Raw genomic sequence first — 13,403 nt, 5'->3', positions numbered from 1 at the left:
GTCTTTCAGGTCACGGCACCCTGCCGATCTCTTGAGTCTAGACATGAAGATCGTCAACATGTATATTTGCTTCTGATACGTCTACCTGCCTCGGGGGGAAAAGTACGCCCCATCAGACTTTGACGAGGCGATCATTTCGTCATTCGCTGACGGACGGGAATCTCATCGGTCTTCCAGCTACCGGATACTCGGGTGAACGCCGGGCCAAGCGTTGCAGACACTGGACCTCTTATCTCCCTATCGGAGATGAATGCTGGAGTTTCTTTGGATCAGGGGGGTTTTTTATTCTGATGCTCTATACGGAAAACTGCACTGTCTGCTCATTTGACAAAGGACTTCCTCCCTACACGTCATCCGCCTCCTCAACGGAATACACCTCCAATTCGGCGATCATCGTGCGCGCGGGAATAGTAACACAAATCGGGAAACCACCGTAATCAGGTTCCTCATTCGGCATCATAGCAAAGATCCCACTCCTAGTCTCATCGCCATTCAGAACGCGCAGAGTCCGCAACTCCCCAGTCTTCTGGTTAGCAACGATCTTCTCCTCGAACCGCAAAAAGCCGGTGAAGCTGCTCGTGGGACTCAAAGAGCGTGCACGGACTTGGAAGCCCCATCCGATCAAAAGGAATTTTCCTCCACCGAGGTGGACGACCATACCTGCGCCCGGTCCGGCCTTGCCAAAGACAAAGCAGCGCTCGATGGTGATTTCATATCCGGCCCAGTGCTTGATGACCGGACTAGAAGAATCCGAGCCGTCAGCTGCCAGCTCGTCGAAGAAGAATCCAACCGAGGAGTTCGGCCGCGTCTGAGCTTCCAACACGATCTGGGAAACTGATTCTAGGAGTCCGTAGTGCTTTGTGAATGGGTTCGTGTTGGGTTCCAGTGTGTCGATTCCGAAGGGGGAGACTCCAATTGCTTGGAAGGATCCGTATGCGACCCAAATACGTCTGACGCCGTATTCATCGCGACGCTGCTCGGGTATGAAGAGTGGCTGGTTCCGGTGTCGGTATTTGCGGCACGAGGTTGCGTAGTCGTTTAGATAGACGTCTGGTGCAACAAAGTCCAGCGATGGCGCGAACTGCTGCCAGATATCAAGGACGTTGCTGGTGCCGCCGCCAGACGGGTAATCACCCGGATGGCCGCCACCACCAACGACGACTGGGAAATCATTGTCGCCATCTTCGCCGACATAGTTCTGCCAGACGTTCGTATAGAACGGAATAGGGTACTCTTTCTTGCCAGCCGCAGCAACCTGGTTGATGTATTTGGCGTAGTGGTATGCCATGAAGAGCTCATCTGTATGTGGGCTCTTGCCAAAGACCTGTTCCCATGTTCCACGGGGACTAGCCTGAGTCTTGAAATGTTCCAAGTTGCCTTTGAGGTCAACATGGAGCGCTTCCCAATCCTGCGCTAGGAATTGCACTAGATCCTCTGGGACAGGCTCGAGGAACCGCTTCTCGGCTGCCACAGAGCCGTCACGGGAATCACCTAGCAAGCCAGTCTCGTTCTCGACTTGGACCATCACCACAGTTGAATGAGCCCCGTCGACTTCTTTGAGATGTGCCAGCAAGCGCGAGAACGCTTTGGTATCCGCTTTGCATCCTTCCCCATGGAAGATGGACAGCACGTCACCAGTCTGTAGTACACCCCCGGCCTTGCGTAGCTTCGCTCGAGGGAACCGCTTGGTGTTTGTTTTCACCCATGGAGGAACGTATGTAGAGATACCTAGACGGTCTTAGAGAAGTCGACATTTCATAATGAAAGGGAACATACCATTTTTGAAAGAACCAAACCACAATAACACAAGATGCAGTCCATGCTTCCTAGCACCGAGGATGACCTTGTCCAATTCAGTAAAGTTGAACTCATCCTCGACTGGCTCGATATCCTCCCAAGTCACACATCCCAGCACAGTATTGATATGAGTATCAGCAAGCTTCTGCCAAACAGTATCCATATACTCCGCGGAAGTCAACGAGGAATTCTGCAGCTCACCAGCAAGCGACAGGAAAGGCCGGCCATTGACAATAAGTTGCTGACCAGTTTCCGTCTTGCGGAGGTGTGGGATGTCAGAGGTAGGAACGAGCATTGTGTCGTGCACTGATACGGCTTGAGCTCCAAATGTATCAAGAAACGAAAAGAGAAAATGGACTCTGCTAGAGAATGAAACGACCCCATTTCCTAGCTACACACTACACTCTTATACCTGTTCTCTCTCTCTCGTCTTACCCCTCATCGGACCCTCCACGTGCGAGTTCAATTGACAAGCATGCTGTAAGAGGCCGGTGAGAGTCCACCAATATCCCGGATATGATCACACCACATCAACCATACGGCTTTGAAATTAACCGATTGGACTGATATCCCGCAACATTGCATTGATCTACCCCCAGACACCCCCCGCACTTCCGACCTCCGATCGTGATCATCGTGAGCAGAAGCTGCGGGAATGACGGCTGTCTATTGGCTGATATCCCGCATTTTTAAGCGTGGCGCTTCTCCGCAAAAACGCTTCTCCCGTTTTGGTAGAAACCCGGGGTGAAGATATGGACTACGTTTGTTTCTGATTGAAGGAGTTGGAAGTTACCTTGTTGTTTGGATATGTATATAAAGAGCCTTTGATGACCCGAGGATGTTCGTGGAAGTATAAGTCATATTCACGTTATTGTACTGCAATATGAGCACGACAGAGAAGCATTTGGAGACTGGTGAGGCTACTGCAGCTCACTCTGAGTTTGTTGGATATGGCTCTATGGAGGCTCCTCGCGTTACTTGGTGGAAGCACCGTGGTTTGCGCAAGTTATATCCTATGATGCCTATTCTCTTTCTTGGTTCGACCATTAATGGGTACGATGGGTCACTCTTGAATGGGCTCCAGACGATGACTCCGTGGCAGGAATGTGAGTACTGACGGGAGGTATGCTTTGGTGATGGGATACTGATATGCGGATAGATTTTAACAACCCGAGTGGTTCCACGCTGGGGCTTTTCACTGCTATTCAGAACATTGGTGGCGTCTGTTCCTTGTTCTTTTGTATGTGTTCCTCTCGCTCTACTTCAGGATCTTTCTGACTGGATCTTCATTTGATAGCCTCCTATATTGCTGATTTGCTTGGAAGAAGGGCTGGAGTAACCATTGGATTGATCATTCTGTTCGTCGGGACAATTATCCAAGTGGTTCCCTCGGTCAACTCCAACATGTTCCTAGCTGGACGGTTCCTCGTGGGTCTTGGGTATGTGACGCTTGATATCCAGTTGCAACACTCTACTAACTATCCCCAAAGATCCAATGTGAGCCAGGGATCCGCTCCTCTGCTCATCACAGAGCTTGCCTATCCTCAACACCGTGGAAAGTTGACGACAATGTACAACACGCTGTGGTATCTAGGCTCCATTGTGGCAGCATGGACCGTCTTCGGGACAATCAAATATACCTCCGAAGCAGCATGGAGAATCCCAGTCGGTATGCAGGCAGCAATGCCTCTCATACAAATCACAGGCATATGGTTCCTCCCAGAAAGTCCTCGCTGGCTGTGCGCAAAAGATCGCCCAGATGAAGCCTTCGACATCCTTGTCAAGTACCACGGAAGTGGCGACAGAGATGATCCATTCTGTTCATTCGAGTTCCACGAAATCCAACAGACCATCCTCATGGAAAAGAGGAACTCCAAGGATGGATGGCAAGTCCTGGTTCAGACTCCAGGAAATCGAAAGCGACTGTTACTCATTGCACTAGTTTCATTCTTTTCGCAATGCTCAGGTAACGGGTTGGTATCATATTATCTTCACGATATCCTTTCATCTGTTGGGATCGAGTCATCTTATGATCAGTCTATGATCAATGGCGCCTTGCAGATCTGGTCTTTGCTGGTTGCTGTTGGATTTTCTGCTTTCCTCGTTGACATCCTTGGTCGACGGACATTGTTCATGATTGCCGGTGTTGGTATGTTGATCAGCTTTGCTGTTTGGACCGGGTAAGTCGATATTCGAGTTGCGTGTGATGGTATAAGAACTGACGATGTGTCTTGATGCAGGTGCTCTGCAGTATATGCTCAGACTGGTAATACCAACGCTGGCTCTGCTGTCATTGCCATGATATTCCTCTTCTATGGCGTGGCAGGATTTGCTTGGCCAGGTCTAACGGTGGCGTATCCAGCTGAAATCCTGCCGTTCAATATCCGAGCCAAGGGCATTGCTGTTGGAATGGCTCTAACAGCTCTGTCATCCGTATTCAACCAGTATGTCAACCCGGTCGGTCTGGAAGCTCTGCAATGGCGATTCTATTTCGTCTATATAGCGATTCTGGTTGTCGAATGTCTTTGTATTTGGTTCCTTTTCGTGGAAACAAAGGGACCGACACTCGAAGAGATTGCAGCATTGTTCGATGGCGAAGATGCAAACGTGGCCAGCAATGAGCTTCGGCAAGAGACCAAAGCTGTGGATGGTGCTGGGATAAACAAGACCTAGTGCTTCCCCGGTGATTCACTCTAGTGGACGAAGCATTGACAAGGCATCATTGGCAAACCTTCCACGCTCGGCAAGGTCGGATCCAGTGGGTGTTCCCACTTCACCCTCGATAGGCAATGCATGATGAAGTAAAAATTTGACAATCCATCTGTCGACAGTGTAAACATCGTCCATGGACTGCATACACACTTTTTGGAATGTGAATAAACGTTCCATCTGTTTTAACATCAGTAGTTGACTTGGCATGAGTAATTCGCCAAATTCAGTTGGTAGATCTCACCATCAAATCCACACCTGGCCAAAACTGCTTCAGCTTCAACAGTATCTCAAAATTCAAGTATAGTCGTTTTCTTGTATCAAGTAACTCATCCTGGCTCCCAAATAACAACGTGTGTAGCAGCGCAGAAGAAGAAACAACTGTCATATGGGCCACAATGAGATAAAAAGCTTCGCAATCTTCGGTCTCGTGGGACAACTTCAACAGATCACTGAAAGAGGCAGCATGATACTTGCAGCGAGCAACAAATATAGTGCGACTGGGGGTCCTCTGAAGCTGTGTATCAAAATATTGGAAATAGAGCAACGTAGCATAGTGGTGATAACCAAGATGAAGCGCGACAAATGCCCGCCCAAGGCCTGCCGTTGCATGCTGTTTCAGGTTGTCAACGGTAAAATGTAAATTCGACGGAAGATCTTGAAGATATTTGTCAAACTCATGCGCTAGCCTTTCGGTGATTGCTTCGGCTTGGTGCTCATCTAGAGCTCCATCAGCGAGTCTCACATGGAGATCCTGAATATGGCTGAAAATTCGGGCGAGGATCACCATGTATCCCCAGAGACCAACCCCGAGTTGGGCATCATTCTCTAGATTATCTCCTGTTTCAAGGGACCAGAAACTGGTTTCAGGCATGGGAAGACGATTTTGGCCTTTGTCGTACATTTGTCGGGGTAGGTTTAGTCCCGCTGAGGACCATGTGTCTATCATGTACAATGACCACCAGGTTCGCACCTTGATCTCCTGTGTAATACTGTCATCTGTAGCATCGGGCTCTGGCAAGTGAAGAACATGTGCCATTCTAAAGGCGACTCCTGTTCACTGTTAAATCATCGCAGTTGCTAATGTTGATATTTCTTACCGAAGAACAGTGCTTCGCCTACGGTCTCTCCTTCAGCTCCGCAAAGATTTCCTACCAGGATGCTTGCATGGATAGTATCGAGGCAGACGTTATCAATATCCATTTTCAGGGAGACTTTGGCGGCTGAGAAGAACTCCTTGGTCTTTTGTCGCACTTCTGGATCGTCGGAGAAACTAAAAAGAAGTATCAGGCCATGTTAAATCGAGAAGGGAATGGTCAATTATCTACCGGGCTGACAATGCCATAATACCATATAGTACCGCTCGAGGTAGCGTGCCATCTCGAACTCGTCTTCTCAGGACGCTTGGGCTGAATAGAGTATGCGGTTTATCATGGATGAGGTTCAAGTACAGATCTGTCAATGTCTCTGCCAATTCCTTCCGTGGAGTCGGGGTAATAAAATGACTCAATTCTGTGTCATTTGCTCTGCTGGTAGTTGAAAGATTTGGGAGGAGCTGTGTTTGTCGTCGAGGTGAGTCCGTGAAAGAACAGGACTTGTTCTGTCTCAAGCACTGTTGGCAAGGTAGATCTACCCGCTCCACGATGCATTTTCGTTTTCCAGCCCTACACCGCGTGCAGGAAGTAGATATCTTCATGATTTCAATCTTTTGGTTCTCTGGAATAGAAACTTTTGAGTAGACGAGGTAATCTCGGTACGAAACCGAGGGGTGGTATCACGTGAGGCTCATAGTTTGATATTGGATCAGTTGAGTCATTTAGTGGCAAGGAAGAGTCATGCGACGCAAGAAGCATATTGACCAGTTACTTCCGGCTAAATACATCTAGAGTGAGTATACCAACACGGGATAGCCACAACATGGCCGCAAAATAGACCGACTCCTCAAATATCCAATCGAGACTCGCTTAATATGGCGCATAAATGTATCTGAAGAACGCAGTCAGTCATTCTCGATCAGAAAGAGAAAATCAATAGTATTAGTTCATCCACACGAGTGCTCTCCGGAGTGGTGTAGTCCCACCTAGGGGGAGGAGGTCATATCAGTCTCCGCCCGGCAGAAAAACAGACGATAAGCTGCAATAACTTAAATCTGACTCGGAAACATTCCATTGTTGAACATTCTAGCCATGGGAAAAGGACCATTGGAGCAGAAGCTCCAGTTCGAAAAGAAGAACCAAGACCTCGTTAAACTTCCCAAATGTAAGTCTGCCGCCTGCGGGACGTACCGGTACAGCTCAAATCCAAGATCCCCATGACTGACTGGCTGCACTACACAGATGCAAAGGTCGAAAAGCGCCCAATACCCCATGCACCAGTCGCCTCTCCCTACGCCGGGGCCTCTGTCCCCAAGATCGTCTACGTCTCGAGTAGCACACCATTCATGAGCGCAGTTAAGCGCATCCAGAAACTACTTCTCCAAGCCGAGAAGCGCGCCACGGCAAACATCAACCTAGAAGACACGCGCAAAAACGAGAAACAAAAGCTCGCAGAGCTAGCCAATATCTCCTCGAAGCGGGAGGAGGTCTTCGTCAAAGCGACGGGACGGGCCATTGAGAAAGCGCTCAATGTGGGCAAATGGTTTGAGGAGAAAGAGACTGAGTACTCGGTCCGTGTGAAGACTGGCAGTGTCATTGTTGTTGATGATGTTGTTGAGGATGAAGAGAAGAAGGAACAAGAGGAGCAAAAGCGTCAACGGCAGGAGGGGCAACAGAGTAACCCTCCTTCTTCGGAGTCTAAGTTGGCTGCGAAGAAGAGGAAGCGTCAGGCTGCTGCCGCTGTGAACCCTGATGCTGAGCTTCCTGAGAGCCGTACGCGATGGGTCAAAATGGTTGAGGTTGCTGTTAGCCTTAAGTGATTTTACAGACGGACAATGGCTTCGACGGAAGATACGAGAGCCATTTTAATCACGACTCACAAACACGAATCAACCCGCCAAAATCCAGTGGCTAGGACTGATCGCTGTGACAATCCTGTGGCCAAGCCCAGGATGTTCCGGCAAACGCCCAGCAAGTTGCACAGGCGCCTCTTGTCTATTGGACAAACCCGCTTGATTCAACAGTGGTTGTCCATCACCTGGTTACCCAGCCGAGGATTCATATGAATCTCATCTAAGACCCTGAGTGATACACTGGCTAAATTTGAGAGCTTTCAGCGACCCGCATCTCGCCAATCCCAGTGCAGCTACTCTACAATCGCAACAAATCATTAGCTGGGCAGGTACAATCCAGAAAGGAACACTTCGTTCGTCCAAGGCGGACAAAATCATGTACATCGAAAATATTCCCAACTTATAAACAACACCAGAGTACATAACCAAAGTAAAAATTCAACTCAACCCGCCGTAGATGCCCCAACCGACTGGCATGGAAAGAAAGAGATGGACACCAACTCGAGGCTAACAGTTCTACTGTAATCCAAAGGAGTTTAGAAGAAAAGCGTAAATCATCACATCTGCCAGCGGGAACCAGATAGGCATGAATAAGAAAGGAAATAGTACTAATGAAAAAAAGAACTCCATAATACGCTCAGAAAGCCCTGCGCTGACATGACACGATGAATGATAATGCCTGAAAACCCTTCATTAAAAGAAATGTTTCAAAGAGAGGCTGCAAGTCATGAACGTATCCTTATTTCCCCCATCATGTACAGACAAAAGAGAAAGCAATGCCGAGTCCCAGAGGGTGAGAGGCTAATAGTAACAAGTCGGAGGTAGAGAAACAAACACGAAAAGGAGAGGACCGGAAAGAGGGGGTGGGACACTGGAGAGGTCGATAGAGAAATTCATCGAAGAAAGTCATCAAGAAAATTCGTGGCAAGACAAGAGAGATTGTGGGCTGAAATGGACAAGGCTCCAAATATGAAGACAGGAAAAGATGAAAAAGGTGATCTTCATCCCAGAAAAAAAAAAGACCAGGGAAACCATCGCCAGAGAGTCATGACTGGCAGAAGTTGAGATCTGATGGAACGAAGATAGGAGTGAAGGCCAAGTTATGCAACGTACTTATGCAATAGAACCGCTTAGAAAAAACACCGGAACCCAGAAGGAAACAAGGCGAAGCTGGTTTATTTGTCCATCTTTTGCCAACCATTGAGATAGGCCATTAAACCTACCCCTAATAGTACCACGCCAAAGATTGAAGCATAGGGACTTGCTTCTTCCAGAACATTGTTCCGATGGTGTGTTGCAAAAGCAGTGGCTGCAGCATCCAGCTCTTTATTCTGCTGGGTAACCGAATCGAAGTGCTTCATTGGGCTCTTGGGCTTGGACTGCGTTGCATCCTCACTCAAAGTAGACTGTCCCGACTGGACGTTGCTCGGTTCATGAATTGTATCGGGCTTGTTCGCAGCGGCCAACGCAGAAGCCTTCGCGCGTTCCTGACGCAACGTTTCAACCATTTCTGCCAATGATGTGCGAGATTGTGTGGTCTCGTCTTCAGCCTTCTCTGCACGGTCTTTGAAAGATGCGACTTGTTTTCTCATCTCTTCCATCTCTTCCATCATGGTATCCAAGCGGCTTTGAAGCTTGTTGGCATTGGCTTCTGCGGAGGCGAGAGCCTCGCTGTCTTCAGAAGCAGTCGCCAGAGGATGAATGCCATTGACCTGCACGGTTTCTTCCGAATCATCCTGCTGCTTCTCATCGATGTCCTCTGAATGTGGAACAATGCCATTTTCGACAGGGGCCTCTCCATTAACCGATGTAGAGCGCATCTCCAATTGATCGGCTCTTTCTTCTGCCAATTTGCGAGCAGCCTGCTCCTGAAGTAAAAGAGTTTCCAGTTCCTTAACACGCGTGCCTTGAGCATCAATCTCTCGCTTGGCAGAAGATAGAGCCTCAATAAGGGACAATATCTGGCTGGAATCGCGTGAGACGGGAGAACCCGCGCCCCCTTTTGGCTTCTCCGTATCGCTGCGCTTCAAAGGAGAGAACGATTCCGAGGCGCTGCGCGGCGGCGCGTCAGGTTTTTCTGGCAAGGGCTGTTGAGGTGGAGGGGCAGGAGGATCAGAGAACCTTGAGAAAGAGTCGACCCGCGGCATTTTTGGTCGGCCGTTCATCTGTCGGTGAGCACTGCTCTCCAGAGGGGATGGCTTGGCCATCTTCTCTTTCTCTGCGTAGCCTGGTTTCATAATGGTCGTCAAGAATTCATCGGTCTGGCTAAGATCGGCTGACTGTTGTTTTGCTGATTTCAATTCGCCCTAGAATGTGTCAGAAAGGTACTTGTGCGTGGAGTCATTAGCCATACCGTGAGCCGCTTGACAACCTGTTCAATAGATATTGGCGAATTCCAGTAGTTCATCTGCCGTTGTTGGTGCATAGCATTGAGCTGAGTACTGGCGGCACTTTGGTTGCTGCGGTTGCTGGCATTGCTACCAGATCGGTTGCGTAGATGCGAAAGAGGTTGGCTCAAAGGGGAAGGAAGAAGTCCGCCTCCAGAGGCAGGATCTAAGTCCCCAAAGTTCAGATCAAGTATGTTAGGTGTACTGCCATACAGACCAGCATGCTCAACCTTGGCTGAGACTTTGTGGTGGACGATAGTGTTCTGATCCTCGCTGACAATGTCAATACCAAGTTCCAGGGTATCATTTTCGCGTATTTCGTGTGGATCCGACTCGCGGTTCTCAGGAGATAATCGGTGACCGTTCACAAATGTACCGTTAGATGATTTGATATCCCGGATCCAAATCTTGCCATTCTTTTCGGCCCATATCTCAGCATGCTGTCGAGAAAGAACCTTGGAGTCGAAGTACCCATTGAGAGCTGTGGGGACCGTTTTGGCGTTGGTCTGTCGGCCAATTCGCAAAACGTCGGGGTAAATTGGCACATGGATTTGTTTCTTTTCAAAGGTGCCATTCATTGGCACGAGAGCCAAGATCACCGGCATGTCAGCGGACTGTCTGGGTGGCCCACGGGGAGCATTCTGCTGGTCAGGAGAGGGATAAAGCAGATTCGCCGTCTGCGACGGGACGATGGACGGAGGCTGATGCATGGCGGCCATTGTCGAAGATGCAGTTGGGCCCGATGAAAATGCAGGCACTGCCTGAGATCGTGCGTTCGATACCCCTGATACCGGTTCAGACTTCGAGCTGGGCCAAGGGTTCCGCGCCGGCTTCTTTTTTGATGACCAAGTTCCTGATTCACCTTCGGAACTCTGCGCAGTATGCGTATCTTGAGAAGCGGACACGGTCGACGTGGTAGAGGACGATCCGATAGAGGAAGAGGAGTTTGATCGTTGGACGTGCTTCCGTGGCATAAACATCCGTGACACGTCGTCCGCGTTGACTGAAGACAATGCTCCTTGTCCCCCGTTACCAGAGCTGTACCATCCCAAGCGAGACCCCGATTCTACACTAGGAGGAGATGCCACAGCAGTCATGGAGAAGGATGCTCGCAAGTGAGTAGAAGCAACGGAAGGTGTCTAGATCGGCGCGTCCACGGTCGCGCAGAGGAGGCAGTTGTTCTCGAGGCGGTCTAGGAGGCTGAAAAGAAGACGTATTGGAAGGTCGGGTTATGTCCGAGGTGTTGGGGAAATTGAATGCGCGCAAGGGTGATTCAATCTCAGCTGCCCGGCTAAAAGCAGGACGGTCGCGTTAGTGTCGTCTGAGTAAGGTAAAATAGATTGGCCCCCTAAAGTCGAGGTCGAGGCCTCAACTCAACTCCACATGCAGCCTCACATCCGGTGGCAGTATACTCACTATTGAAAGGTGATCTGAAACGTAGTAGGGTGTGGTATTGGCCGGACCAAGGAGGGAGGTGCGTAAACGACTTCACACGTCCCAAAAGGTGACGGAAGCACAAGACGGCACTACCGCCTCAGCGCAGGCTTCAGGCCCTGGTAAATTAACGAGAAAAGATGTCAGAGATCGTGGAGAGTTGCCATCGAGGATCTCGGCAAGTGCGAGTTGCTCACTTGGTCTACTCCCTTGACGCCCCCGGGTCACGTGATGTATAGGCACGTGTGCGCCCGTTGTCCGTCACGTGATGATGTGGAGAATGAAGCTGTGGAGGAAAACGAAGCTCGTTCTCCGACTATTCAACCTCGGGATTTCTCGTTCAGCTCTGAGCTGCTGCCTTTTTTGACCTTGCAACTCTATTTAGCAATTCCAATAATGCCTGTTGTTGCTGGTCCTCCCGCCCAGGCCGGCCCAGGGGGTGCGCCGTCGACTTTCGACAAGAGTATGTCATCTACAACCCACTCGCTATACATTGCAATGCGCTGGAAGTGTTCCTTCTTGCATTGGCCAACTCAACTATTGGGAACATATAGGCTGACAACACTCTAGTGAAAATGGGTTGCATGATGGGTTCCAGTATGTGGTCGCATCACCTCGTCTCGAGCTCTAACTAATATAGTACTCTAGCCGTCGGTGGTATCATGGGCTTTATTATTGGTTTGTCATGCCACTCCTCTACCTCGACCATAATGCTGACTAGCTATAGGAACCGTGACAATCTTCCAGTACGGCGCTGGCCCCAATGGTGTCATGCGGACACTGGGCAAGTATATGCTGGGCTCGGGTGCGACTTTTGGGTATGCTTCCTTCACCTTCAGGGCTGGTTTGAATGGCTTGAGAACCACAGGCTAACCGAAGCTTTCCCATACAGACTCTTCATGTCTATTGGTAGTGTCATCCGCTCCGAGGGACCTGTGAACGATGCCTGGCTTCGTGCCCGCGGACCCCCGATGATGCTCCCCCGACAGAGCCCCCTGCGCCAATAAATACAACATTTCTCGCGGTCTTAGAACAACACCCGGGAAATATGCGATATGACCACTCCTCTGGCGACGTCCCTTGTACGATATAATCTCTGGTTGAGAGACTTTTTTTCGGGCGGTTTCAGGAGACAGGGAACCACAACGGTTGTTGCCACCTTCAGGTTCCAGGGATACTTGCTACTTCAGCACGCAATGTATATAACTAGCGGTACCCAGGACATGCTGGCGTTCAACAATTCCTTAAATGCGCCAATCATTGTAAGCGATAATGTGAGAATGCATCCTTTACTGCGATTCGATTCAGTTCCACATATGCAAAGAGGGCTCATTGCTTGTAGTTCTTTTTACGGGGCGATGCATGCAGTTTCAGGGGGAACCGGCATACGAGGCCCGAGGCTGCAAGTCCCGGTCCCTGCGACCAGTGATCGATCAATCTCCGGAATGATTTCAATAGATGCGAGCCGGTGCCTTCTTGGCATCACGATGTGGAAGTTGCTTGCGTGGCCATTACAACCATTAGGAAGGCTGGCTTTCTAATACAAGGCAGCCTTCCGAATGGTATGTTGAGTTGGCAAAGGTCCATTTTGTTTCAGGCCTGGCTCGATCAGAGTCGGGGCCCCTCAATGTAAACCTGAGGTCAATTCCAATCAAGTTCAGGGAACCAAATCTGTCTCGTGGCTTTTGGCCCTTTGACTTGTTGACAGTTCACATCCATAGATTGCGAGTCTTTATCCCAGACGTGCTAGCGCTTCGGATACATTCAATCATGCGTCGAATCCGGGGTGTCAAGTTGGCATGCCGGGCGTTGTCATTTCTATGAATTCACAGCTAGCCACATAACTAGTTCAAGTGACTTCTGCTTGCACCCGTTTGTCCGGTTCACGAACTGCCGCCTTGGGATGGTTATTGGATTTTTATTCCAGCTGCTTTCTGGAGATTTAAAAGTCGGCAATTAGGATGCTGGTAGGGTCATCCAGGTCGCTGGAACCCTCATCTTGATATATATGCACGGTCAAAAGTACCTCTTTCTAGTTCGGAAGTACAGTATTGAGTTTCGAATAATGACAGCGGCAACAAGGACGATTGGATATTGTCGCAAGTTGCCAGAAATGACACAGAAGATAG

General features: G+C 49.5%; 6 protein-coding genes across 6 annotated transcripts; 3 read left to right on the top strand and 3 right to left on the bottom strand.

Annotated features, from left to right (window-relative positions):
• Positions 1-343: 343 nt before the first annotated feature.
• Positions 344-2,092, bottom strand: PENARI_c008G07300 (putative beta-galactosidase; the record flags this gene model as incomplete). Its single annotated transcript, XM_022631506.1, has 2 exons — positions 344-1,728; positions 1,777-2,092. The coding sequence occupies 2 exons, from the start codon at positions 2,090-2,092 to the stop codon at positions 344-346; spliced, it is 1,701 nt and encodes a 566-aa protein (XP_022488864.1).
• Positions 2,093-2,680: 588 nt separating this feature from the next.
• PENARI_c008G11057 (uncharacterized protein) lies at positions 2,681-4,470 on the top strand (the record flags this gene model as incomplete). The annotated part of the gene is made up of 5 exons (XM_022631649.1): positions 2,681-2,903; positions 2,957-3,037; positions 3,095-3,236; positions 3,288-3,977; positions 4,038-4,470. The coding sequence occupies 5 exons, from the start codon at positions 2,681-2,683 to the stop codon at positions 4,468-4,470; spliced, it is 1,569 nt and encodes a 522-aa protein (XP_022488795.1).
• Positions 4,471-4,732: 262 nt separating this feature from the next.
• Positions 4,733-5,886, bottom strand: PENARI_c008G05380 (fungal specific transcription factor domain-containing protein; the record flags this gene model as incomplete). Its single annotated transcript, XM_022631457.1, has 3 exons — positions 4,733-5,559; positions 5,607-5,779; positions 5,867-5,886. The coding sequence occupies 3 exons, from the start codon at positions 5,884-5,886 to the stop codon at positions 4,733-4,735; spliced, it is 1,020 nt and encodes a 339-aa protein (XP_022488481.1).
• Positions 5,887-6,692: 806 nt separating this feature from the next.
• On the top strand, positions 6,693-7,420 carry PENARI_c008G09244 (ribonuclease P subunit p20 family protein; the record flags this gene model as incomplete). The annotated part of the gene is made up of 2 exons (XM_022631581.1): positions 6,693-6,765; positions 6,843-7,420. The coding sequence occupies 2 exons, from the start codon at positions 6,693-6,695 to the stop codon at positions 7,418-7,420; spliced, it is 651 nt and encodes a 216-aa protein (XP_022488594.1).
• Positions 7,421-8,628: 1,208 nt separating this feature from the next.
• Positions 8,629-10,937, bottom strand: PENARI_c008G12277 (uncharacterized protein; the record flags this gene model as incomplete). The annotated part of the gene is made up of 2 exons (XM_022631686.1): positions 8,629-9,759; positions 9,807-10,937. 2 exons carry the CDS (start codon positions 10,935-10,937, stop codon positions 8,629-8,631), a joined length of 2,262 nt encoding a protein of 753 aa, XP_022488588.1.
• Positions 10,938-11,670: 733 nt separating this feature from the next.
• PENARI_c008G05673 (MGR2/ROMO1 family protein) lies at positions 11,671-12,281 on the top strand (the record flags this gene model as incomplete). The annotated part of the gene is made up of 5 exons (XM_022631464.1): positions 11,671-11,737; positions 11,845-11,871; positions 11,923-11,952; positions 12,002-12,092; positions 12,167-12,281. The coding sequence occupies 5 exons, from the start codon at positions 11,671-11,673 to the stop codon at positions 12,279-12,281; spliced, it is 330 nt and encodes a 109-aa protein (XP_022488717.1).
• Between the last annotated feature and the right edge of the window lie 1,122 nt (positions 12,282-13,403).

Source organism: Penicillium arizonense, assembly GCF_001773325.1.
Source record: "Penicillium arizonense strain CBS 141311 chromosome Unknown PENARI_contig008, whole genome shotgun sequence".
Classification (NCBI taxonomy): Eukaryota; Fungi; Ascomycota; class Eurotiomycetes; order Eurotiales; family Aspergillaceae; genus Penicillium; species Penicillium arizonense.
Note: the sequence above shows the minus strand (reverse complement) of the source record. Positions and strands in the feature narration are given on the sequence as shown.